The 26,640-nt window shown below is 33.7% G+C and overlaps 1 protein-coding gene and 2 pseudogenes across 8 annotated transcripts in view; 2 read left to right on the forward strand and 1 right to left on the reverse strand.

The window, feature by feature from the left end:
• On the forward strand, positions 1 to 9,766 carry LOC111294822 (folylpolyglutamate synthase-like; annotated as a pseudogene). The gene is made up of 14 exons (XR_016327290.1): positions 1 to 155; positions 223 to 312; positions 434 to 490; positions 639 to 699; positions 1,381 to 1,427; positions 1,539 to 1,589; positions 2,032 to 2,070; positions 6,408 to 6,568; positions 6,660 to 6,879; positions 7,175 to 7,182; positions 7,465 to 7,564; positions 8,193 to 8,346; positions 8,663 to 8,810; positions 9,516 to 9,766. The product of XR_016327290.1 is annotated as a folylpolyglutamate synthase-like (transcript).
• On the forward strand, positions 9,616 to 11,979 carry LOC149515078 (putative disease resistance protein At1g50180; annotated as a pseudogene).
• LOC111293815 (uncharacterized) overlaps positions 10,404 to 26,640 on the reverse strand; it is an 18,423-nt gene continuing 2,186 nt past the window's right edge. For 3 of the 7 annotated variants that reach the window (XM_089743596.1, XM_089743595.1, XM_089743594.1), the window contains exons 5-10: positions 26,458 to 26,574; positions 26,127 to 26,347; positions 25,222 to 25,786; positions 12,204 to 12,380; positions 11,986 to 12,120; positions 10,404 to 11,123 (exon numbers count right to left, since the gene is read on the reverse strand). In XM_089743596.1, coding sequence (XP_089599722.1) covers positions 12,013 to 12,120; positions 12,204 to 12,380; positions 25,222 to 25,467 — 531 coding nt within the window. In that variant the 5' untranslated portion in view covers positions 25,468 to 25,786; positions 26,127 to 26,347; positions 26,458 to 26,574 and the 3' untranslated portion in view covers positions 10,404 to 11,123; positions 11,986 to 12,012. The remainder of the gene's footprint in view (positions 11,124 to 11,985; positions 12,121 to 12,203; positions 12,381 to 25,221; positions 25,787 to 26,126; positions 26,348 to 26,457; positions 26,575 to 26,640) is intronic. The other 4 variants (XR_016327606.1, XM_089743598.1, XM_089743597.1 and 1 more) reach the window with 4 other exon arrangements.

A 26,640-nucleotide genomic window follows, 5' to 3' on the forward strand; every position in this document is an offset into this window, starting at 1 on the left:
ATGGACTTTGCAGAATTCAGTTTTGTAGGATTTGAAACAAACCTGAATGGCCACATCGACTTACTTAGACTGTCTGTCCTGGACAACTTGAAACCACATCATCTGCGATATCTTTTCTCTTTCAATCCAATGCCAAATTTATCATTGAATAAACAGTATAATCTTTCAATTTTGAGTTGTCTTTGAACAATTTGTTTAATCCTGTTGCCTTTTCTTTGTCAGTTTGCAGGAAAAAGCCAATGAGGATGTGCTAATGCCTACATACTTTTGCTTCCTGGCCTTACTTGCCTTTAGATATTTGTGGCAGAGCAGGTTTGATGTGTGTTATGACCCTTCAATGAGAAGCTGTTTTCCATGTTGCTTCTGCCATTTCATGTGCATCCTCTCTTAATGAAGTGGACATAATACTATTGCCTTTAAATTGTCCATGCAGGTTGATGTTGCTATCTTGGAGGTCGGTTTAAGTGGAAAGTTTGATGCAACAAATGCGGTACATTTCGTAATTTAGTTCACAAACATGCCACTGATTCATTATACATCTGCCAAGCTAAGCTTATCATTTATGGCCATTCTGATGCTGGAATATGATGTTGGTGCCTAACTTATTCTAATCTTAGTCGATTGTGTCATTCTTTCAGGTTCAGACACCTATTGTGTGTGGTATATCTTCCCTTGGGTATGACCACATGGAGATTCTTGGTTAGTGTTATGTTTTTTCCTTTAGGTAATTGCTCTTAAATGAGTCATAGTTAAAAATAAATGACGGATCTCTGAAAAGCTTTGTGAGATGCAGTTAATGGTGTAATTCATTGGTTTGTGAATGCAATATTTGCCAAGTTGAAAACAAGGAGCATTATTTAAACAGTAAACCTTATTAATCATGTCATTAATTTTCTATTATTTGTTTTTTGAGCTTTTAATTCTTTCAAGGTTACTTGACAGATTGCAAATGCTGAAAAGATCTCTGTGGGCGACACAGGCATTTTAATTTGTATTCCATTATTTTTTATCATTGTGCGGTAACTTTGTGACAATCAATGACTTTTCTGAACCTCATGTTGCAACAATATTTTTCTGTATATCTATGAGGTTTATTCAGGGTGCTTAAAGTTTTAAGCTTAATATGTAAGAAAATCTAAATTATGCAGAATTAAGTGAAAAACCATGGTTATGTTTGTGTTTATTTTTGTGGTCTACGTGATGCCTCCATTTACACTTGGGAATCTGCTTATATTCTTATGTGCTAACTTTCGGATTATATGGGAATTAATTACTAGTGAATTATGTCATTAGGTGTATGGTAAATATCTTGCTGCTTTCTGAATAATTGAAGTTAATGCTAAGGATTGCTTTCTTTTCTCTACTGGATGCTATAAACAGGTAATACTCTGGGAGAAATTGCTGGGGAGAAGGCTGGTATTTTCAAGGTGTTTTTTAGAATTACTTTGAGTTAAAGCATTACGATAAGAGATCGTTTCCAGTTTAAAACGTAATTTAAATCTACTTCCTTCTCTTTATTTGTTCTTTTTCTGATGCAGCACGGGATTCTTGCCTTTACCGTACCACAACCTGATTAGGGTTGGCATCGGGTCGGGTTCGGGGCGGGTTTTGCTCGCCTTGAACCCGACCCGATTTAATACTTTATTAAATCCGAACCCGATCCTACTCGAAATTTTTTTTTTGTTTTTTATACCCGAACCTGACCTGACCCTGATACCATGTAAACTGTACCTGACTTGACACGAAATTAATAAAATATTATTTTTTAAATATAAATATTTAAAAATATCATTATATAAATATATATAATAAAAAATTAAATAATTAATTAAAAATAATTTTTTTATATAATATCGGGTCGGTTCAAGTTTTAGGCAAACTCGAACCCGACCCGACCTTGAATGTTTCCTTATTTTACTTGACCCGACCTCGAAACCCGAATTTCAAAAAAAAAAAAATTGACCTTGTGAGGTCGGGTCGGGCTGGAACCCGTCAAGGACGAGTTAGCTCGCCATCCCTAAACTTGATGAGGCAATGCATATGCTTGAAGGGAAAACTTCCAAGTTGAATGTAAATTGCATAACTCTCTCATTTTTGAGTTTCCTGAGATAGAGAATTATAGATGTTGGAATTAACTTGTATTTAAATTGTGAAAAAACATTTATTTACAGCTAGTTGTAATTTGTATATTTATATTTGTATCCTTAGAATTAAATATTTGCATCCTTAGAATTAAGGACAAAAAATTAAAATAGACAATCTCTCAATTATAGGATTAATTTTTAAAGAAGATTTAGTTTCTTAGTTTAATCTTTAATTAGTTGTATATAAACCTAAGGTTTTTGTATAATTCTTAATAGTAGTTTTTCAATATACATTCAGTTACTATACTGATTTATTTTTTAGTTTTACCACATGGTATTAGAGCTTTATGCTTTTCTTAGAAAACAAAATTTTCAACCTTTATTGTTGATTTTTTTAGGTTTTTATTGTCGAATTCTTTCAAAGAAAGATATCACTACCATTTAATTTGAAGAAATGTTAACTGAAAAAATTATTGGAGTATTACAGTTGTCTCAGAAACAAGGAGAGTTTGACAAGAAAAAGATTAAAAAGCTGAGAAATTTATTGAAAATCTTTGAAAAGTTTACTGTGGTATGCTCTTTGGGTAAGGTTTCTAGTTCAGGTAAAGCTTTCAGTTCTCATGGATTATATGTCACGGTTAAGCTTATTACGAATTCTTGAGTCATTGACTCAAGAGCCACAGATCATATGACACATTTCTCACAAAAGTTTAGTACATATAACTTGTGTTCTAGTAATAAGAAAATTGTTGTTGCAGATAGTTCACTTGCCACAGTGGTAGGATTAAGAGATGTTCAAGTTAATCCCTCGTTTGTTTTAAAAAATGTTTTTCATGTTCTTGGATTATCTACTAATTTGATATCTATACAAAAACTTACCAGAGATAATTACAAAGTAACTTTTTATCTTTCTTATTGTGAATTTCAGGATCAGAGTTTGGGAAAAAGGATTGGACTTGTTAAGGAGAATGATGGATTATACTATCTTGAGACATCAAATAATACAAGTAATATCAAGAATAGTTTATCTTTGTCATTTTTTTCTGAAAAATCTTTCAATAAAGACAAAATTTGGCTTTATCATTTTCGTCTTGGACATCTTTCTTTTGGAATTTTGAGAAACATGTTTCTTTCTTTATTTAAAGGATTAAATGTCAAAGATTTTCATTGTGATGTTTACGAACTTGCAAAGCATAGACGTGTCTTTTCCAATCAGTAACAAAAGTTTTACTTCCTTTTACTTGATTCATAGTGACATTTGGGGTCTTTTTACAATTCTTAAGATTTTTGGTGCGAGATAATTTGTTTCATTCATAGATGTTTGTATTAGGGTCTCTTAGATTTTTTTATTTAAATCCAAATTAGATGTGAATTGAGTGTTTTTAAGCTTTCAAAACATGATCCAAAATCAATTTGGAGTGAGAATCAAGAGATTTAAGTCTGATAATGCAAGAGACTACTTCAACCAGAGTTTATTTACCTATTTTCAAAAAGAAGGGATTATCCATGAGTTATCTTGTGTTAATATTTCACAGCAAAATGGAGTGGCAGAAAAGAAAAACAGCCATTTACTAGTCACAACCCGAGTCTTTTTTTTTCAAGTAAATGTACCTAAATTTTACTAAGAAGAAACTGTTCTCACTGTCACATTATAAATAGGTTACCTTCAATGATTTTGGGATTTAAAACTCTTATGGAATTACTCTCATAATTTTATCCCAATCTCAATACCACAAACAATCTTACACCTAGGATATTTGGTTGTACATTATTTGTTCATGTTCATAGTCATAATAGGAAAAAATTGGATCTAAGAGCGATTAAGTATATTTTTGTGGAGTATTCTTCAACTCAAAAATGATATAAGTATTATCATCCTTTTACCAAAAAATTATGTGTTTGCAGATGTCACTTTTGAAGAAAGTAAATCATTTTTTACTCAACCTTATCTTCAGGGGGAGACTTCATTTATGGAAGATAAGGATAAAAATTTTTTTTGCTTGATTTGTCCATTTTTTCAATATTTATTAATTCTTTGAGTCGAAACCTATTTTTGTTGAGCCCAAATCAAACATTGAATTTGACTTTGAACTCATTTCAAATACAAAAGATGTGACAAAAGATAATATTATTTTTGATTCTATGAAGGAATTATAGGGGTACTCAAAAAGAAAAGTTTCAGATCCTGAACCAGTGTCAGTCCAAGAACTTGATCTTAACTCTGGAATAGTTTTTGACTCTGTTTCTCAAAATGAGCATGAATCTCTTAAAACTATAACTAGTGATTATGATCTGTCTATTGCCATTAGAAAAGAAACCAGAGAATGTACTAAGCATCCATTATACCCAATCTTTAATTTTGTGTCATTTGAAAAATTCTCACCATCTCACAAAAATTTTTTTGTGAGCCTAAACATTATTTCTGTTTCAATTACATTATCTGAGGCATTATCCAGTGAAAAATGGAGGCAAGCCATGAAAATAAAAATGGAGGTCTTAAAGAAAAATCAGATATGAAAACTAGTAGTGTTGCCTAAAGAAAAAAATTTAGTTGGGTGTAAATGGATTTTCACTGTAAAATACAAAGCAGATGGTATTGTTGAAAGGTATAAAGCTAGATTAGTGACTAAGGATTACACTCAAACCTATGGAGTGGATTATTAGGAAACCTTCGCTTCAGTTGCCAAGATGAATACAGTTAGGATTTTGTTATCATTGGTTGCAAATTACAATTGACAGCTTCAACAATTTGATGTAAAGAATGCTTTTCTACATGATGATTTGGAAGAAGAAATATATATGAAGGTTTCACTGGGATTTGGAGGTCATCTAGAAGTAAACAAAGTATACAGGTTAAAAAAAGCTTTATATAGCCTTAAATAGTTTCCTAGGGCTTGGTTCGGGAGATTTACCAAAATGATGCTAGCAATGGGATATAAACAGAGTCAAGAAAATCACATATTATTTATTAAGCACTCTGATTCAGGGAGAGTCACAATTCTATTAGTGTATGTTGATGATATAATTGTAACTGAAGATGATGAAAAAGAAAAAGAATCTTTAAAATAGTGTTTGGCTAGAGAATTTGAGATAAAAGAGTTAGGGAGATTGCAATACTTCCTAGGAATTGAAGTAGCTCACTTACGGCATGGTATCTTCATCTCACAACAGAAATATGTGATGGATCTTCTGAAAGAAATTGAGAAACTTGTATGTAAACTTGCAAATACCTCTATAAATCCTAATCATAAAATTAGAGAAGCTAATGAAGATGCTGTTGTAAATAGAGAGATGTACCAAAGATTAGTTGGAAGAGTCATTTATCTCTCACATACTAGACTTGATATAGCATATGCTGTGAGCGTAGTAAGTCAATTTATGCATAATCCTAAAGAAGTGTACCTACAAGCTGTCTACCGTATATTGTACTATTTGAAGGCCAATCCTAGGAGAGGTATCTTATTCAAAAAAAATTCGGAGTTAGTTTTAGAGCATATACAGATGCTGATTATGCAGGTTCAGTAACTGATAGAAGATCCACCTCAGGCTACTGCATTTTTTTAGGTGGTAATCTTGTGACTTGGAAGAGTAAAAAACAGAATGTGGTAGCAAGATCAAGTGCTGAAGCAGAGTTTAGAGCAATGGCTTAAGGAATTTGTAAACTACTGTGGTTAAAGATTATCTTAGAAGACTTGAAGATCAAGTGAGATGGACCAATGAGACTCTACTGTGATAACAAATTTGCAATAAGCATTGCGCACAATCCTGTGTAACATGATAGAACAAAATACATTGAAGTAGATCGGCATTTCATAAAGGAGAAATTAGACAGTGGGTTGATTTGTATACCTTATGTATCAACCAAGGGTCAACTTGCAGATGTGTTGACTAAAGGTCTCAGCAATGCAACATTTCAAGAAATTATTTGCAACCTGGGAATGGAAAACACCTATTCACCAACTTGAGGGGGAGTGTGGGAAAACACTTATTTACAGCTAGTTGTAATCTTGTAATCTGTATATTTATATTTGTATCCTTAGAATTAAGTATTTGTATCCCTAGAATTAAGGACAAAAAATTAGGATAGACAATCTCTCAATTATAGGATTAGTTTTTAAGGAAGATTTAATTTCCTAGTTTAACCTTTAGTTAGTTGTATATAAACCCAAGGTTTTTGTATAATTCTTAAGAGCAGTTTTTCAATATACATTTAGTTTTCACACTGATTTATTTCTTAGTTTTATCACACAAATACTTAAGATTGCCGCATTCTAATGACATGAGGACCTATGCTAGTCCTGAAGAAAATCCAGTTCTTAACAGTTACACCTTCAAGTGGCACATCCTCTAGATGCAAGCTTGCTGAATGGTCTAAAACTCGCACTTGAAGGTGAACATCAATATTTAAATGCTGGTCTTGCACTATGTTCTCCTTGGCTTCAGAGGACCGATCATCCTATCACCAACTCAAATCAAACAATAAGGTCTATCTATCAGAGACTTTCTCTGCATTCTGCATGTTGTTTTATTAATTTTTTCTCTTCGGCTTAAAACTTATTTATCTGCTTGGAATAGGGTTCGTTACCTGAACAAGGGCCTAACATCCGCAAGTTTGCAAGGGCGTGCTCAGATTGTCCATGATCAATTTTCTGACATTGAAAACCCTGGAGATCTGGTTTTTTATCTGGATGGAGCCCACAGTACCGAAAGCATGGAAGCATGTGCCAAGTTGTTTTCTCTTTGCATTAAGGAAGACAATCTGCAACCTAACCTGAATTATCAGGCACAGGATTATGCTGAATCCTCAAAGGAAGTGGCACAGAAGCATATGGACAAAGGATCTAAGAAGGATACTGCCCGGGTAGAGCACCTGCTTGAGACCACACTAGTTTCCGCAATATTTGAAGCTAAGATGATACGAAAAGAGAGTACTCTGACCTTGCTGAAATTAGTGTTGTTAATGATTGAATACTCAGAATTTATATCTGCATTCAGTAAATTATATTCACTATTCAAGCTTTTCTATTTTAGCAAGTCAAAAGAAGGAATAAAATATGTAGATTGGGGTGCTGATTTTAACGCTGCTTAAGAGTTACGGGTATCAAGGATATCTAAACCTAAGAGGGTATCGCTTGTGTAGAAAGTTTCAGAAGTTCAATGATTGAGTTTACAAGGCTCAAACATAACTTTGAGGCAAAAGTAAACAATATTTTGATAATGCCTGCGCGTCTGTCTGTAAACTGTTATTACTTTTGCCTAATGTGCATGCACGGATATGCATGCAGCATTGTGTCTTCCTTGCTTGGTTTTATCATAACTTTCTGAACTTGAAGTTGTACTTTAAGCATTGGGGCTCCATGTTGGTGGTGCTAAAACGAAGTTTTATGAGAATTACTGTGCAGATTCTGCTGTTCAATTGTATGTAAGTGCGAGATCCGCGGTTGCTTTTGCCACGCTTGATAAAAACGTGTGCCAGTCATGATAATTACTTCAGTTATAGGCATGTTTATATATGTTTTCTTAGATTTATAGAATTTAATAGCCATGTAATGGAAAGCTTCATAAAAGCTTTTGAAGTTCATAAAATTCTGGTGTGCTAGGGGATTGATTAAAATTCAAGTGCTTTAGACAAATTTTAATTGTAGGAGGGAATATATTGCTCTTCCAACATCCTAATGACACAATGAAGGAATCCCATTTCAAATCTGCCATCTTCTAGTCTAGATGAGAATGGTATTGATTTCGTTGTTTTAGTTATATATTAATTTGAACTCTAGAAAGTTACATGTGTCAGAAGAAAAGGACACAATTAAATTGTTTTTAAATTGAATTCTACTTTTAAGGCCTCCCCAAAACAGTCGTAAGGGAAAAAATGATGAAATTAGGCTGAGTTGAGTTAATTAGACCTCAAATTTCTTTGTAGAAAGCGTGTAGGGTTATTATAGCAAGATAAGATTTATCTTCTTTATTTTTTGGATTGAATAAAACATAAGATTCATTTGGACAACAAAACACTTTCCATTTATTGGCAATTGGATAGCAAGAAGCTTGCCTGGAAAAAGGAATTCCATATCTTATTTTAACAACAAGAATTTAACTGATATTTCAGGTGTCTCTTTCAAGAAGGCACTTTTTGTACCAAACATATCTGTGTATCACAAAGTTGGATCTCATGCTTTACCAACAACTGATCCTCAAGTTGATTTGTCATGGCAATTTGCTCTTCAAAGAGTGTGGGAAAACCTTATGCAGGGTGATAAGGGTATTGGTCTAATACTTGGCATCACATTCTTCTTATGTTTCAAAATTCATAGGTTAGAAATTGTGTTAAATTTCATAATTTTAAACTAATAAACGCTTCAACCTCCTGGTAGTAAAAAGTTGAGTTTTTGCCATAGTCTGATTTCTTATGGAATTTACTTGCCTTCGGTTCAAGTTCCATTGTCTTTCTTCAGGATATAAATGCATAGATTTTAATTATGATCATCAAAAAATGTGCAAAATTATTGGAGACAAGGAGCATTCAAGGGTGGTTTTTTTCAGTTTAATTTATATCGTTTGTATCCTTCATTTACTAGGAGGGGATGCCGGTAAGACAGATCAAGTTTGTGAAGAAGTGAAAGATGATACAGGAATGAGCGTTAGGAGTTGTAAAAACAGTAGTCTTTTCTTCTCTACCATTGGCTCATGGACACTGCCCAGAAGGATCAATTTGTTCATTTTCAGGTAATGCTTGTTTTTTGGGATATATTTGCTTGAGATTATATGGCCTGCTGTTGCAAATATTTTTCAGCCACTTATATAACAAGGATAGAGAACCATAAATTGAGTTCCTGGCTTAATTCTCAGAACTTGGTATCCTAGCTTGTTTCTGATGAGGTTGTTGAAGTGTAGCAAGTGACACCTTGAAGGTTTTTAGAACAGAGAGGGCTATGCATGAATTGAGCCTTTAGATGACTCTTGTTCCTTTGAAACATTCTTTTTGATTACAGAACACTGAGTTGTCTCTGGTGACAGTGAATATTTTTCTTTTGAGGTTGGAGAAAGAAATATCTTTGTTGACAAAACTATCGGCTGAGTTAGCCTTAATATATATTTTGGTTGGATGGTTAGAGACTTGTAGCCTATTTTCTTGGGAATACTTGGTTAGGCTTAACAAACAATTTCCTCAAAGATGTAGCTGATCATATTCTATTTTATGTAGTCGTTTGGATGAAATTTCCTTGCAAAGATAGACGAAACCAAATCCAGCCATGCTGTTAGTAATTTACAATGTTTAAGAGAAATGGCAAAAACTTAACTATATTGTCATAGTGCATCTGTTGTTGATCAGGTCTAATTGAAAACATACTGAGGTCATGGCTTTGCTCTAGATTACTATTTTGGTGTTATTTTGTGGGTTTTTATAATTTTCTTATTTTGATTGATTAGGTCCTTCTAACTGGTTCCTTGCATCTTGTTGGTGATGTCTTGAGATTAATCAAGAAATGAGGCTGAAGCATCCCTTGCGCTTGTAGTGCGTCCTATATCTATGTTAGTGCAACCGACAACATTGTCTTTTCCAAGTGAGGCAACTGCTCCCGTGGTTTAGAACTGCCTGCTAATGAGCTTCCAAGCTGTCTGTTTCTGGGTTTGTCAAGTTAGGTATACATTTTCGGTAATGAAATTCGAAATTGGCGTAACTTCCTTGTGCAAATGAAGTATTGTTTTTGTACCAGTTGAGACAAATACAACAAATCATTTCAATTCACTTTGAACAAAAAAATTGGTGTCTGTAATATTTTGCCCCTTCCAACCAAGTATCATGTTCTTGTTGCTGCAATGTTGTGATAGCTGTTTTTTTATTTTTTATTTAAATGAAAATGTCTTTTGACTCCATGTTGCCTTACCTATAGTGGGAATGGGGGCCATAGGTAAAGACCACTCTTGCAAAGAAAGTATATATCACGATGATTTCAACAACCAAAGACAAGGGAAATTTTGCTTGGAATTTTGTTTGAAGTCCTAAAGAAGAAACAGACCTAATGGAAGTAATGCTTCAAATCACTTGGTCTCTAATTATATAAGTTCATGATTAATTATTGGAAGAAGAAACAATTGACTTCATTTTGTAATTTTCAAACAGTCACAAATTGTAAAAGATAGATAGGAGTAACATAACAAAAATGCTAAAGCAATTTTCTTTGCTCTCAATTCACCCCCAAAAAATGAATAATTGCCTTTTTATTTTTTGATATTATCAGTTATCGCCGATGACTTTTGGGTCTTCGATATGGGGTTGAATTCAATCGATTTTGTAGGACAAAGTACAGTGGAAAAGAAAGTAAAGAGGTTGTTTCTTTTCCTTTAGCTTTTCCTGTCCAAGGTGAAAGTAAGCACCACAAAGACAAAGGTTCTCAACTTTTGATAGAGATACCCCAGCTCAATACATAGAAATTTAGAATATTGTGCAGATACAGGCGGATGAGTTTGAAAGAAATCCTAGAGAAAGAAGAGTAATTTAGACTCTGTTTTCGATCAGCAGAAGAAATTGCAGATGCTATTGTTTCCTTAGCTACTGAAAGAATCTCGGATTTACGCATTTTCTTGGATGAGAAGTTGATAGCCTAAAGGCTGCACTCAAGCGGATGCAGTGCTTCTTGAAAGATGCTGACCATAAGCAAGAACAAGACGAGCGTCTCAGCAATAAAGTGGCGGAATGCTGAAGATGTTATTGATACCTTCATTCTTAAAGCTGCACATCAAGAGATTCACCTCCATTTTCACCAAGCCTTCCCATTCGCACAAAATAGGGGTGCAGGTCGAAGCAGTCCAGACTAAGCTTGAACATATTTACATGTGTTTTCCAGCTTATGAGATATCTGGTGAAGGACTCTATTCCCATGATGCAGCTGCAGTTAAGAAGTACATACTCACTTGCTGAGGAAGAGGATGTTGTTAGCTTGACAAGGGATGTTTTGGCTCGTTTGATGACAGAACAAGAGAGACTTCATGTTGTTTCCATCGCCGGCATGGGGGCAAGTGTAAAACTTAACCACTCTTGCATATATATATATATAAAATCATGTGAAATGACATTTTAATACCAATTAACTGTTAGCTAAGTAATACCGGAGTCAATTTCAAAATTAAAAATCTCATTCAAACTCCAACCATAATCCAAAATACAAAAAACGACATTTTAATTGTTTGGCTCGAGCTTTTATACCTGAACAATGTATGTCTACAAGTTTTGCATGATGTCCTGATAGAAGTTCTCTTCTTCTAAAGTACATATGCTTGTTAAGTCTTTGTTGTTAGATATAGGGTTCTTACCTTAGGAGATCACATATTGCCATTATAATGCTGATTATGGTGAAGAAGTGAATTGAATATAAATATTCGTTATTATCTTTTTTTTTTTTGTCGATAAATAAATATTCAAGAAGTTTTCAAACTCTTAATGAAATGGTTTTTTTTTCTTCTTTAATTATTTAATTTAATATGCCACTTACATTGCGTTAAAAGTTGTTGATGACATTAGAGCGCAGCTTGTAATAAAATGAGGAAAGTAGAATACATAAGCAGAAATATTTTTATATAATATGTAAATTTTCAATCAACGTTGACACGGAACTCGATATTCATATCACTCTGTTAAAAATAAGGAGGAGCTTCATTTGTCAATCAACTGAGATTTATTTATATATTCATTTTAAAAACCAATCTTTTAGCCCCAAATATTTACGCTTTTCATTATGTCAATTTTTTTTTGGTGATACTTTTATCCATTTCTGTACAAACAAAAGCCGAGAAGCAATTTTACTTTAATATGAAACAAGCCTACTGATAAGGCAGAAATCATAAAAAAAATAAAAAATAAAAAATAAAACAGGGAGGTGATCAAAAGAGATTCACTGACCGGCATAGTACCGCTATAACTTGGTACTCAAAGCATTTGACGAAGTTGCTGATTTTCTTTCCTTAGAGACTTAACCTCTTCTATCAGTTCAGCTTGGTTCTCTAAAATAGAGCTCATCACACCAGACATTTCCATCTGTTGCAGCAATTCCATAAATTAGAGCTGAGAATATTCACGTGAAAGCCAAAGCAATACAAAGAGAGATGATAAGCAGATACCTTCTGCATGTGGAATTGTCTTAAAATTTCAATATGAAGGTTCCTCGTATCTCCATGAAGGGATTTCTGAAATGAAACAAGGGTTTCTTCAAAAGTACCTTGAAATAGCTGAACAGTAAATTTACTTCCCTGCTGGGGATCCAGTTGAGGAGCCTTGTGGGGTTGTAGTGCTTCACCCTATTAGAGTCAGAACCAATCAACTATCATGACCGAAGAAAACTACTAAATCATAGAAATTCATAAGAATCCTTCATCATGAATGCCTTCACCATTTCACTGTGTAAATGACGGAGTATTGCAAACAGTGAAACCATTCATGATGAACAAGCACGAGGATTACTAAAGCTAGACCTCCACTCTAAAAGCAATCTGACATACAAGAAAATAAAATGTAGAAACCAACAAGTTATTAACCAAACCAGGTTTCATACATTCATAGCCAGCAGAATTCCTGATTCCATTGCAGCCAATGACTCAGACCTCAACAACAGGCTACTCAACAGCTCTTCTCTAGTTTCAGCTCCTGTTTTCTTTGTTTTTGGAGAAGCCACCAGGGATGTTCCATCACTGAAGGCAGATGTAGTACTAATTCTCTCAACATATGTTGAGAATCTTCAAGGTTGTAGATACCAAATTTTATCTGGATCTATTAGATGAGATCTCGTTTTAGTTATTTATTTATTTATTAATATTAAAATTATGAATTAATAATAATAATAAAATTATTAAATAATAATAATAATAATAATAATAATAATAATATTGGTTAAAAAAAAAAAGAAAAGAGTTGGGACAGGGATAGGCATGGTGTCGTGCACGACATCAGCTTGTCCAATCACTTTACCACCACCATGTGCCCCATCAAACCCTACGCCAGACACCGACTATACCTTACCAGTGTACTCATCTGCCTTGCATAGCACCATACCCATGAAACTCATACCTAGAGCCCCTACACCTCACCAGCCCCAACTACCCAGAACCATTGACCTTACTCTATCATGGCACCCATACCTTACTAGGCACTTACTCTACCCACTATCCCAAGCGCCTAGCCTTATAAAGCACCTAGCTTCCTCTCCTTTCAACTTTTTCGGACACACATAGACATAGACACAGACACAAGCACCCAAGATTTTTTACACCAGGAATACCTCATCTCCCACACTCAGAAACCTTAGCTCTCCCACACCCAAAAACCCCAGCTCCCACACCTAGAAACCTCAGCTTTCTCACACTAAAAAACCCAAGCTTCGTACCTAAAGACCCCCAGCACCCATCAAAAAGCAAAGAAAAACAAAAAAATAAAAAAGCAAAAACCAAACAATCACAGACAGTCCTTCCCTTATGGAAGAACCTTCAGCGTCGAGTTACTTGCAAAAAACAAAAAAAAAATCATCAGTTTTGGTTTATATATATGTATATATATAAAAAGAGAGAGAAAGAAAGGAAAGGAACACTAAGGCTTCCAACCATGATCTACGTCGATTAGGGCTGTTCCTAGTGAAAGGAATATTGGATCTGAAAAGAGCATGTTAAGGATAATTTTTTGGAAGTTTTTGGCATTTTTCGGTCATTGACGACCACCAACAACAACAACCATCGACGACGACCTTAGATGGTAGCCGGTGTAATGGCACGGCACTGGATTCCGGTGAGACCAGAGAATTTCTTTTTTGGAGCTGAAAATTTTTTTTCTAAAAAGAAGATGAAATGAACTAAAAAATAGTTGGCTTTTATATAAAAGACTAGGACAAAAACAACGTCGTTTTGGGCAAAAGTGAGGATTTGCATGTGCTCATGATGCAACCAGAGATCCGTGCAACCCGACCCATCAATCTGTTTCAACTAGCCTTTAGTCGGTTTAGATGAACCACCAGTGAACCGATTTGGATTGGTCTGAACTGTCAAATCACTAAGTTGATCAAGATGACGTATTTTAACATAAGGTGGTTAAATTCAACTATATACTTCTCCACTGAGAATCTCTTTGCTTCAAGTTATAGAGTCTCAGGTAGACATCTTGCTAAAAGTTGTCTGAGAGATACTTTCTCCTTAACTCTCTTTTCATTTTCTCTCAAGTTATAAATTTTTTCCTACCTTCTCTTTCCCTTTGCTTTTTTAGATTTTTCCACTAAAAGGATGTATGCTTTTTGAGTTTGATAGCCACTAGCTTACCTTATGATTTTTAGAGGCATCATAGTATTCAAATATATATTCCACCATGTGTAACTAATCTAAGAATTCTTTAGGTTGTATCTTTCCTTCAAACATAGGAATTTTTATCTTCGAATTGAATATGCTAGGTTGAAGTTGATTTCTACGTAGATAATCTCTAACTTGTCATGAGTGAGATAATGTGCTATTAACAAAATTGCTATTGTTTTTATGGTATGGATTGGTTTCTTTTTCATCTTTTTCGTTCCTCTTTCGTTACCTCTTTATCTCTTCTTTTTCTTCTTGTATATGCATATGATGTTATAGTTGAAGGATCTATTACTGTATTTCCTCTATGAGGGCATCTATTGGGTCAATGTTGGTAGTTACTCTAACATCAGTGTTGGCTTCAACTTTTTCTACTGGTGTTTGACGATGATAACCTACTATAACTCTAATACCCATTTGATACCGAGAATTGATATTTGAAATATGAAGATTAACTGCAAATAGAAAAACTCATAAAGAAGACAACTCACAAGAATTTGAATAATGATAAAATATGATTATTGGATTAAAAAGGATAAAAGTTCATCACCAAAACTAAAAATTAAGGGATACAGAAACACCATCATAAGAATTTTAATCAAGGATACAGAACAATAGAAGTTCACCACTCTAAAAAATCTACCTAAAAGATACATAACTTGAAGAATAATCTAAAAGATTATTTAAAGATAAAGAAAACTCTATTTTGCCTTCTACCAAAGAACAATAGAAAATATATAAGCTAGGAACATCCCTCCAAACATGAAAACTTTTAGATTGCATTGCTAGAATCGTGCCTAAAATTAAAAGATTTGTATGTGAACTCATTTACTCTTACAGATTACATAATAATGAATCGACTATAATCCTATCCATATTTATGCTTTATTTCTCTAACTAGTGTGAACATAATTTTTCTATTTTAGCCCACCTTATTTTTATATTTATTTAGTGAATTTGGACCAAGGATAAGCCCATCTCATTTTTGGATAAGTCAGCTTTAGTCTCAACCAAGTTGTATGATGTGCAGACATTCTAATATTATATACTTTTGCATATTCACTCACATGCATGAGTTATAGACCTGAGCTTTTTTTCTTTTAGGAGAAAGTAAAGTAGTTACATTCTCGTGAGATGATAACATTCACATTTGCTAGCGAAATACTTTCACTTAGATTGAATCCTTTCCGTTAGTAGCCTATAATGGGTGAAGATTGAGAAACTTTACTAGTCATAATAGGTAATGATGTAAAGAATAATCTAGGAACATTTATACACATAAATTTTAACCTGATATATAGTGAACCGTAAGGCCCAACCTTAGGATAGAGCCATATCATCCTTTTCGAGAAAATTACCTAAAACTCAAACACTATGTATATTCTGTTCTGTCATATACTATGCTTGTTTGTTTATTTATTTATTTATTTTATTAACATTATTGACTTGTTTAATTCTTTTCTTGCTTTCAATTTTGTGACATGCATCATATAGGTACATTTCTTATAAGGGTATTGTTTTGGGCCAATTTGTAGCATGAAAAACTCTTATGAAACCTACAGTGGTATCATCCATGTGTAAGAACTACTTAAAGGTTAAGAGCCAATAAAAAAATAGTCAAGAAAAAAAAAGGGACTATTTAGCAAATGGTTATATATCAACGTTGTCGTAGTCAGTGCATATGGATCTCAGTCAACATGACATATTAGAATTAGAGGTTATTTGGAAACAGTGAGAAACAGAGAGAAATGAATCTTTTTCCAAAAAATACAGGGATGTGGCACTATTTATGTTGGTAAAGATTGATGAATAGTTGATTATAGTAGTACAATTATGGGATCCATCTTATCAATGCTTTGTGTTCAACCAAGAAGACTTCGTCCATATAATTAAAGAATATTCATCTTTACTCTGGATAAAGTCTGTTAATCAAGACAAGATCTATTGGAAAGAACAAAAGACTACTGGATATAGAAAAAAGTTAGCTAAGTTTATACAAATAGGGGTTGATGAGATAGATAAGCATAAGAAGGAAAAGAACGGGGTTGAAACATTTCATCAGTTTTTTTTTAAGCATATAAAAAAGTATATTGATACTGATTAGGGGTTGGATGTGTTTGTTTTGGCCATGTATGGATTGATGATTTTTTCAAAGGTATTAGGACATATAAAAGCATCAATGGTTGACTTTTTTGAGCAATTGGATAAAGGTATAAATCTTTCACTGACTATTTTAGTAGAGACTAGTAGATCACTTAATTTTTGTTGAAGAAAGGGTAAAAGGTGATTTATAGGATGTGCTCAGCTACTTTTCATTTGGCTTAGAAGTCACTTTTTGGGAAAAGAAAAGATATCATTTTGGCTGTTCTCCATTCATTTTGTTTCTATCAAACAGTCTATTGCTAAGGAATGGTGGAGGGAGTGGACAAAAGGTTAATAGATGTCGTTCTTTCTAGAGTTTACCAGTGAGGATGTAACATGAAGAGCACCATGGATGCTTCTTATGACCAACTTGTGTAGTTATAGAGATGAGCCATGAGTACCCTTATTAGGAATATAAGGGATAGTGAGTTATGCACCTCTTATGATTCAACGACAATATGACTCGCTATAGTTCATCACTATGACTCATGGACTCAGTTCACTCAAATTTGATTATGGGACACCTGGTTATGTGAAAAAGGTCTGCGAAGTCATCAAGGTATGAAAGTAAGTTAACCAAATAAGCCTAGCTAGATTTATAGATAATATTGTGGGAAGTCACCTTGCATGGAGAATGAAAAAAGGGTTAATAAAGTTAGGCCTTTACTAGCCGATGTTTCAAATAAGTTGCCCACTCCCATTTCAAGGTCAGTATCGTTAACTTTTGAGATCGCCCAATGGGAGTTTGAGATTGAAAGAAAAAAATTAGAGAAGAAAAAGATGGCAATGATGGATCAAGTCAACCAATTGATATATAATTTAATGATAAAAGATGATACAATATAGAAGTTGACCAATGAACGAAAGGTATTGTAAGAAGATTTACAAGACCTTCATAAAAAAAATAAGAAATTTAGGTCAAACATTAGACCTTCGAGGGGATCTAAGAAGGATATGGGAGAATCAAGAGAGATGGTGGAGTATTGGAAAAATATAGCTCGTGAAAGCAAGAAAGTGATCTTTACACTTATCAAACAACAGCACATATGAAAAAAAAAGTTTTTGAGAGCTTTTGAAAAGGTAGCCAAGTGCCAAAAAGAAAACGAAAAGCTAAAGGTAGAACTAAAGAAGGAACAGTTAAGGAACTCTAATTTGTAAAATAAAAAAATAACTTTAGAGCAAGAATTAATGAGTTTGGAGCTTCAGTTGACCAATAATCAGAATCATATAGACAAGATTTTAACTACATGGCAATAGAAAGAAGATTATTAGACACGCACTTGTAACATAGAAATGGATGCTCAAGAAATGTGGAGAGCAAAAAGCCTAGGTAGACAACAATACATAGAACATTTGACCGTTTAAATTTACAAGGCTGTCTGAAAAGCAGGCAACATAGTCAAAAAAATGAAAGCACTGAAATGGGAGATTGTATCGACCCAATGCCACAATCAGAGATTATTGAATTTTCTATGTAAGGCTAGAGAGCAATATGCTCAAATCAAATGTTTTTATGGTTTTAATGCAAGGATGATCGGATGATGTATAAAGATTCCCATGGTTAATGAAAGTTTCTTTTTACTCCGATTGATCCAAAACAATATCCCCAATTTGCATTACATTCATTTCATACATGAATTTTAATAAAGGTAAACACTAACAACAATAATAATGATATTATATCATGCGATTTAATTCATGATTAATAAACTAAGATTCAAAGATAGCAAGGCCAAAAAAGCAAAGTCAATCAACCTCGTATAGGTATAATACTCATTGTCAAGCTTGAGTTATAGAGGGAAAAAATACAAACAAATTTGAAAAAGTCAAAAGGGCACAAGAGGAAATAAGAGAAAAAGTATTGAAGAAACAGCAACGTGTCAAAGCACAGATGGTTGGATTAAGACAGTTAATGTTTAGTTCATTGAAAGGTAAATGAATCACTGGTGCATCAAGGCTAGAGGAAGAAGTTAATACGGAGGAGCCATTATACCTTCTAAGATTCATTTCGTCTTAAGCTTAAGTTCAAGCTCCTTGTGGCATACATGTGCGGCTACCAAGTGTGCAACTATACCCCTATGTTAATCATTCTACTAGCCAACAACAAATCCACTTGAATACTAATCCAGGATCTATTCCAATTGACCTTACTATGGTACCAAATCTTGATGACCAAGTTGAACAAAAGAAGTTTCATGAAATGTCAAAGCCCATTATAAACTCAGAAATACGAAACAAATATGATCAACTTGAAAAAAAGCTCAAAGTAATGGAAGATAATTATATCTATGTGGTTATTGACGCTAATGAACTTAGATTGGTACCTGACTTAGTTATCTTGGCAAAATTTAAAATCTCAAATTTTGAGAAATACAATAGAACAAAATGCTTTCTGCTTACCTTATCATATTTTGTTGAAAGATGACGAGTCATACCTAGAATAACAAACTCTTGATACATTATTACCAAGATAATTTAATTGGATCTATAGCAAGATAGTACATACAGCTAGATCGGAGTTGAATCTACTCATGGAAAGATTTGGCCAAAACTTTCATTGCCCAATATAAGCATGTCCTTGATATGACCCTGATAGGCTATTATTACAAAATATGAAGGAGAAATAAATGGAAACCATTAAAGAATATACGCATTAGGGGAAAGATACGACGACCTAGGTCCAACCACCACTAACTGAAAAGGAGATAACTATACTATTTGTCAACATATTGAAAGCCCCATACTATGGCAAGTTAGTGGAGAATGTAACGAAAAACTTTTTTATATGGTAATTTAGAGAGAAATGATAGAGAACGCTATTAAAAGTGACAAAATTGAAGGGCCCGAAAAGAAGACAACAAATTAAAAAAAAAAAAAAAAAAGACACATGCAATCACTTACGGAAGTCTCTCACACCATCATTTTGTTCCATATAATCCAAACCTACCATACGCTTTCTATTACCCTACGACCAACCAAAATATTTAACAACCATATTATTATCGAGCGCCCCAACAACCACTACACAAGCCAAGCTTTAATCCTCAACCATCTAATTACACCCATGTCCTTCCAATTCAACCATTTACCCAACCAAACCACCAAAACAATAACAAAAGAAACCCACAAAATAATAGTCATAAGAAAAGACATCATTTTAACCCAATTTTCATGTTTTACACTGATTTTTACCCTTAGTTATTGAGAGGCCACCTCATCGCCCTTACCCGTATAACACCATTAAAGTTATTTTACCTAAGTTGGTATGACTCCAATGCCAAGTGTGATTATCATTATGGTGTTACAAGACACTTTACCGAAAACTATATGGCATTTAAACATAAGGTACAAGGTCTGATAAGTGATAGGCTCGTAACTTTTGACACCAAATTCAAGCCAATTGTCAATGAAAACCTTTTGCCAGATCATACCAAATGAAAGATTAATATGATGGGTGATGGAAAAGACGTAAGGGTCAAAAGATGAGTGAATGGAATGAGAACTCCTTTTAAACAAGTGTATGACTATTTGTGTGAAATAGGCAGGATCCAACTGCTATTTTTGGTTGATAGTGAAAGTTATAAGGGCCTCGATTAGTTTTGTATGTATCATAGAAGAATGGTCAGACATCCAATCCAAAGTTGTGAAGCCTTTAAACAAATATTGCAAAGCTTGATGTATGTGACCATCATTGAGTTTTATGATGAATATGATGAAAGGAGTGTGAATATGATGGGTGATGAGCATTCTGGCAAGTCTTTTATCCCTAACCTTTTACGATATACTATGATGAGAAATTGAAGCCCGTAACTGAAAAAGCTATTCCCTTTTTCTAAGACACTAATGACTATTTATATCCCTAGTCCATCCCTTACTAAACTGATAAAACAATCCCATAGAAATACGACTATGATATTGTGATGCGAGGACTTGATATGACTTTAAATAATCCAGGTATGGCGAATACTGCAAACATAACAAGTATAAAAGGGATGACTCGAAGTGGTCAGTGTTATACTCTTGGGATATCTGAAAAGGTTAGAAAGGGAAAAGGTAAAATAAGAGAAGAAAACATAGGAAAAAATCGAAGTTCTCAATCGATGGTAAGCTCGAAAGTATAAATCAACAAACTAGTATCAAAGAAAAAAGCTTGTGAGTTCTTAAATATCATTAAGTATAGCAAGTACGTTTGATCGATCAGCTGAACAAATTGCCAGCTTGTATTCTTTATTGTCACAATTGTTGAATTCTGAGCCGCATAGGAATGTTTTGTTGAAAGTACTCAACCAAGCTTATGTTGGACATAATATTTTTGTTGAGAAGGTAGATCATATAGTTTGGAATATTATAGCCCTGAATTTCATTACTTTTAATGATGATGAAATACCCTCAGAGGGGCGAAGTAGTGTTAGGGCCCTACACATAACTGTTAAGTGCAAAACTCACACCATAGCTAAAGTATTGATTGATAATAAGTCATCCATTAATGTCATGCCTTTGGTGACATTGTCAAAACTACTAGTGAACCTTTCCCACATGAGAAACAACCATATGATTGTAAAAGCTTTTGACGAAGCATAAAAAAAGTGATTGGCGATATAGAGATTCTATTACAAATTGGCCCATGCACTTTCAATATCTCATTTCAGGTGATGGATATAACACTTACATATAGCTATTTACTCAGAAGAACTTGGATCCATACCACTGGAGTCATACCTTTATCCTTACACTAGAAGGTAAAATTCACCATTGAAGGGAAATAAATTTGCTTAGATGGTAAAAAAGATTTGTTAATGACCAAAACCCTGACTACTCCTTATGTTGAAGCTAAGAAAGAGGTGATCGAATGCTCATTTAGGGCTTTCAAAGTAGCAAATGTTACTTATATTAAAGAAAGATCAAAGATACCAATCTCTCGACTATCAAAGACTACAGGTATGGTAATCAAACAAACGATCAATAAAGATTAGCAAGTAGGACAAGGTTTGAAAAAGTCTTTACAAGGAATCAAAAAAGAATCGAGCACAACTAAAAATAAAGAGAGATAGAGTTTATGTTATAAACCTATTGCTGCTAATAAAAAGAATATAATGCAAGAAAAGAAAAAAAAAATGCCACGCCTCAAAAGTATGAATCAGTTGATGAAAGAATGGTGTTCCCCTATTTGTATGACATTTTGCTCTGGTGGATATGTCCATCCTGGATTGTTAGAGGTTGAAAAGAGTGAGTCAATGATAGGATTAGAGGAAGCCTTTTCTTAAGTTTATATTGGGGCAGATGAAAAAAATGTGCAAAATGAAGATATGTTCTTTTTTCCTTTCCTAGGTTAGGAAATCCAAGAACGATGCACCATTTTCATTTTTCTTAAACCGTTCAAACTTAAGAATTCCAATTGCTTCTACCCAAGAGTATGCAGAGGTTAAATGTATGGACTTATTTTCATTGTTTTAATAAAATGATGAATGCAATGCATTTCACATATTCCATGTTCTCTTTTTTTTTCTTTTAATTGCTATTCGCCTTACCCTTGCCAAAATCAATATATATATATATATATATTTCTTTGTGATTATACCCATTTTTAGGTCTTTTAATAATGAACATTATGGATGACCAAGGCAATAACGTTGGGATTGATTTTGAAAATTCGATTCACATTAGTGAGCTTGATAGCAATGTTGACTTAGAAGACTATGATTTGCCTCATAATCTGTTAAAATAGTTAGAGCAAAAGGAAAAAATTATAAAACTCCATCAAGAATCTACTGACTTGTTGAATTTGGAAGATGGTGAGAATAAGAAAGAAGTTAGGATCGATTTTTTATTATCACCAATTGAGAAACAAAAATTGGTGAATTTGTTGCAAGAATATGTAGATGTATTTGCATGGTCCTATCAGGATATGCCCAAACTTGGCACAAATGTGGTTGAGCATAGATTGCCTTTAAAACCAAAATGTTGATCGATATAACAAAAGTTAAGATGCATAAAGTCAAAAATATTGTTGAAGATAAAAGAGAAAGTAAAGAAGCAATTTGATGTAAGTTTTTTAGAAGTAGCAAAATACCCTGAATGGGTAGCCAATGCAGTTTCAATTCCTAAGAAAGATGAAAAAGTTAAAATGTGTATAAATTATCGAGATTTAAATAGGACCAGCCCAAAGGATAATTTTTCATTGCCATATAATGATACCCTTGTGGATAACACTGCTAAGTACTCTACCTTTTCATTCATGGATGAGTTTTTTTACTATAACTAGATCAAAATGGCTCATGAAGATATAAAAAAAAACTACATTCGTAACCATGTAAGGCATATTTTGCTATAAAATCATGCCTTTTGGGCTAAAAAATGCTGGAGCCACATATAAAAGGGCGATGGTAACTCTTTTTCATGATATGATATATAAGGAGATAGAGGTGTATGTCGATGATATGATAACTAAGTTTAAAAAATGTGAAGATCATGTTGCTAATCTCAAAAAATTCTTTGAAAGGTTACGGAGATACCAACTTATGTTGAATTCGACCAAATATATCTTTGGTGTTAAATCTGAAAAATTACTAGGGTTTATAATTAGTGAAAAAGGTATAGAAGTAGACCATGATAAGATTCGAGCCATTTAAGAGTTGTCATCATCGTGTACGCAAAAGGAAGTGAAAGGCTTTTTGGGGTGATTGAATTATATTTCTCACTTTATATCTTAACTCACCTCAAAATGTGATATAATCTTTAGGTTGCTTCGTAAGAATAATCTTAGTAAATGGGATGAAGAATGCCAAAATATCTTTAAAAACATTAAAGAGTATTTGATAAGCTCACCCGTGTTGGTACCACCAATTGCAAGAAGGCCATTGATTTTATATCTGACGGTGTAAGAAAATTCAATGAGGTGTATATTAAGGCAAAAGGATGAAATTGGTAAGAATGAGCATACTATCTACTATTTGAGTAAAATGTTTATGAAGTATGAGGCTAAGTACCCTTAAATAGAAAAAATATGTTGTGCCCTAGCTTGGACTACTCTAAACTCAGGCAGTACATGCTCTATCATACAACTTAGCTGATATCGAAGTTAGGTCCCTTCAAGTACATTTTTAAAAAATCGTCTCTATCGAACAAGATAACAAGATGGTAGGTCATGCTCTTGGAATATGATATTGTGTATAAAACACAAAAATCCATAAAAAAGAGTGTAATAGATGATTTTCTTACTGATCAAACTATAAAAGATTACGAGCATATGAAGTTTAAGTTTTCAGATGAAAACTTAATAGTGATCTTACAAGATAAAGATGAAAAGCCTATATAAAAAGTGTGGAAGATGTTTTTTGATAGAGCATCCAATATAATAAGACATGGTATTAGGGCAGTGCTAATATCCCCAAAAGGGAAGTATTACCCTTGTACTACAAGGTTAGACTTCAATTGCACAAACAATATTACTGAATATGAAGCATATGCCATAGGTTTGCAGATGGCTATTAAAAGAAGATTGAGACAATAAAAGTATACGGGGATTTAGCCTTGGTAATTTATCGAATAAAAGGCAAAAAGGAAACCAAGGACTCGAAATTAGTGTTATACCAAAGGCACATAACTAGCTTGATAAAATAGTTCAAAGAAATCCAATTTCAGCATGTTACTTGAAAAAAAAAATCAGATTGCTGATGCCTTGGCTACTTTGACAGCAATGTTCAAGTTAGATGACAATATGGGAATCCAACTCATCAGAATACAAATAAAAGATTCACCGACCTACTATTCGAATGTAGAAAAAGAGGTAAATTAACAACCATGGTATTATGACATTGTGTAGTATATCAAATGCCAAAACTACCCTAAGTAGACCTCAAAAAAAGATAAAAGGATTATCTAAAGATTAGTAGCAGGTTTTGTGCTTGATGGAGAAATCCTGTATAAAAAAAGTCGAGACCAAATCTTGCTAAAGTATGTAGACGCTATTGAAATAAGAAGATACTTAAAGAAATACACAAGGGAATTTATGAAACACATGCCAAAGGGAATATAATAGTCAAACAAATTATGAGAGTGAGTTACTACAAGTCTACAATGGAAAATGATTACATTAGTTATGGCAAAAAGTGCCATAAATGCCAAATTTATACAGATAAAATTCATTCCCTTTTAGTCCCATTTCATGTCTTAGCACCACCATGGCCTTCTCTATGTGAGAGATGGATGTGATTGGACCTATAACCCCGAAAGCTTCAAATGGACATCATTTTATTTTTGTAATAATTGACTATTTCATCAAGTCGGTGGAAGCAGCTTTGTATGCCAATATTACCCAATTAGTGATGTGCAAATTTATAAAAAGAGAGATAATATGTCGATATAGGTTCCTAAAAAAGATCATCTTAGATAATACTAGCAACTTGAACAATAATATGTTGAAAGAATTGTGTTCACAATTCAAGATAAAGCATCATCATTCAGAACCATATCGCCAAAAAATGAATGGTGCCGTAGAAGTTGTGAACAAGAACATCAAAAGAATATTGAAAAAAATGACTGATACATATAGAGACTGGCATGAACAGTTACCCATTGCCTTACTTGCATATAAAACATCCTTTACTGAAAAATCAAATTAAGTATGCCATGTGGTACTGTAAATCTAATAAAAGATGAAAAAGCATAAAACCTGTTGAGACATTGAACTGGACTTCCAATCAGATATTGGGTGATCACTACCTCCATCTGCAAAAGCAAAGCTCCTGCTAGAAGGAAACAATAAGGAAAGCTTCTTATTAGTGAGTAAATGCTCTTTCTTTACACCCTCATGATCATCCCACAGCTTATCCAGTGATGGTGTAATCGATTGAACATCCACATGAGGGGAAAACACTTCCATATCATCCTTGAAATTGTATGTAGAAACAAGAAGCATGTAATCTCGTCAGTGTTCCTCCTTGACACAAATGGCTTTTATGTGGTGTTTCTTCAGAAGAAGAAAGATTGAGTGTGCTTAACACTGATCCACTACTACTTGTAAGAGAAGATACTACTGCAGGACCTGAATGGCCAGTGATATGAGAACCAGAAATTGCTGTGGATAGTGAAAGGCTTGATGATGTCACAAATGGAAGTGGATCAGGCATAAGAATTGAATCCTCCACTACACCTCCCAAAAGAGCAGTCTCAGCAGTGCATGTACTCTCATTAACGATGGCTGGTTTTGATCTTTGCTAGCATAAACTTGAAACAGCCTGATGGATACTATATACACTTAGTATTTAAAATGATTTAAGGAATGAAGGTTCTTAACTTTCAAATTCATAACTGAACAATAAGATTATCATTAGTCTGTTCCATTTATACAAAACTCTTTGAAGTTGGAGCACAAACAAGCAAGCAGTTATAACCTATGAGACATCACTAGTACCATTACAGAACAGGATCTTATATACTAATATCATTCGAAATTCTACATCAAGTTAGATTCTTAAGGAAAAAATAGAATTTGGAAGCGACTGCAAATGACAGTAAATTATTATGATCTGGCCTTTTTATATTAAAAAGTGATACATAGAGGGAAAGAGGACCGACCTCTGAACTACTATAAGCACAAAGAACAGTAAAAGGCCATAGTTTCCCCGAATATTGTAGAATACAACTCTACCATTACTGGTGCCAGCTGCCAGTGTCCGACCATCATCTCTAAATGCCAATGAAGAGAAAGGTGCCTCATGAGAAATGAAAGATGAGGGTCTTCTAGACCCTGAGTCATAAGTGTACAGCTTTTTATCCAACCCAACAATAGCAATTATCTGTCAAAAAGGAAAAAGAAACTTGAAACGACAGAAATTTAACAAATATTTGCAAGATGTCCTGAACATAAAAAGCTTCATCTCAAACTTACAAAAAAGCTCAACCTTACCTTTAATTAAGCCTGAAAGAGGAGGAAGAGAATAAAAAGAAATACTGAGACCTTATCATTGGATGGTGAGAAGCTAATGCCCGCTGTGGGAGCAGAGTGCTGCTTCAACCAGGAAACCTGCAAAAGGAGCAAATGGAATTAATTATGTGTTTAAAACAGCAAGAATATTAAAAGAGAGAGAGA

The sequence above is a fragment of the Durio zibethinus genome, chromosome 14 (assembly GCF_047325235.1).
Source record: "Durio zibethinus cultivar Kanyao isolate XHJ-2024 chromosome 14, ASM4732523v1, whole genome shotgun sequence".
Taxonomy (NCBI): Eukaryota; Viridiplantae; Streptophyta; class Magnoliopsida; order Malvales; family Malvaceae; genus Durio; species Durio zibethinus.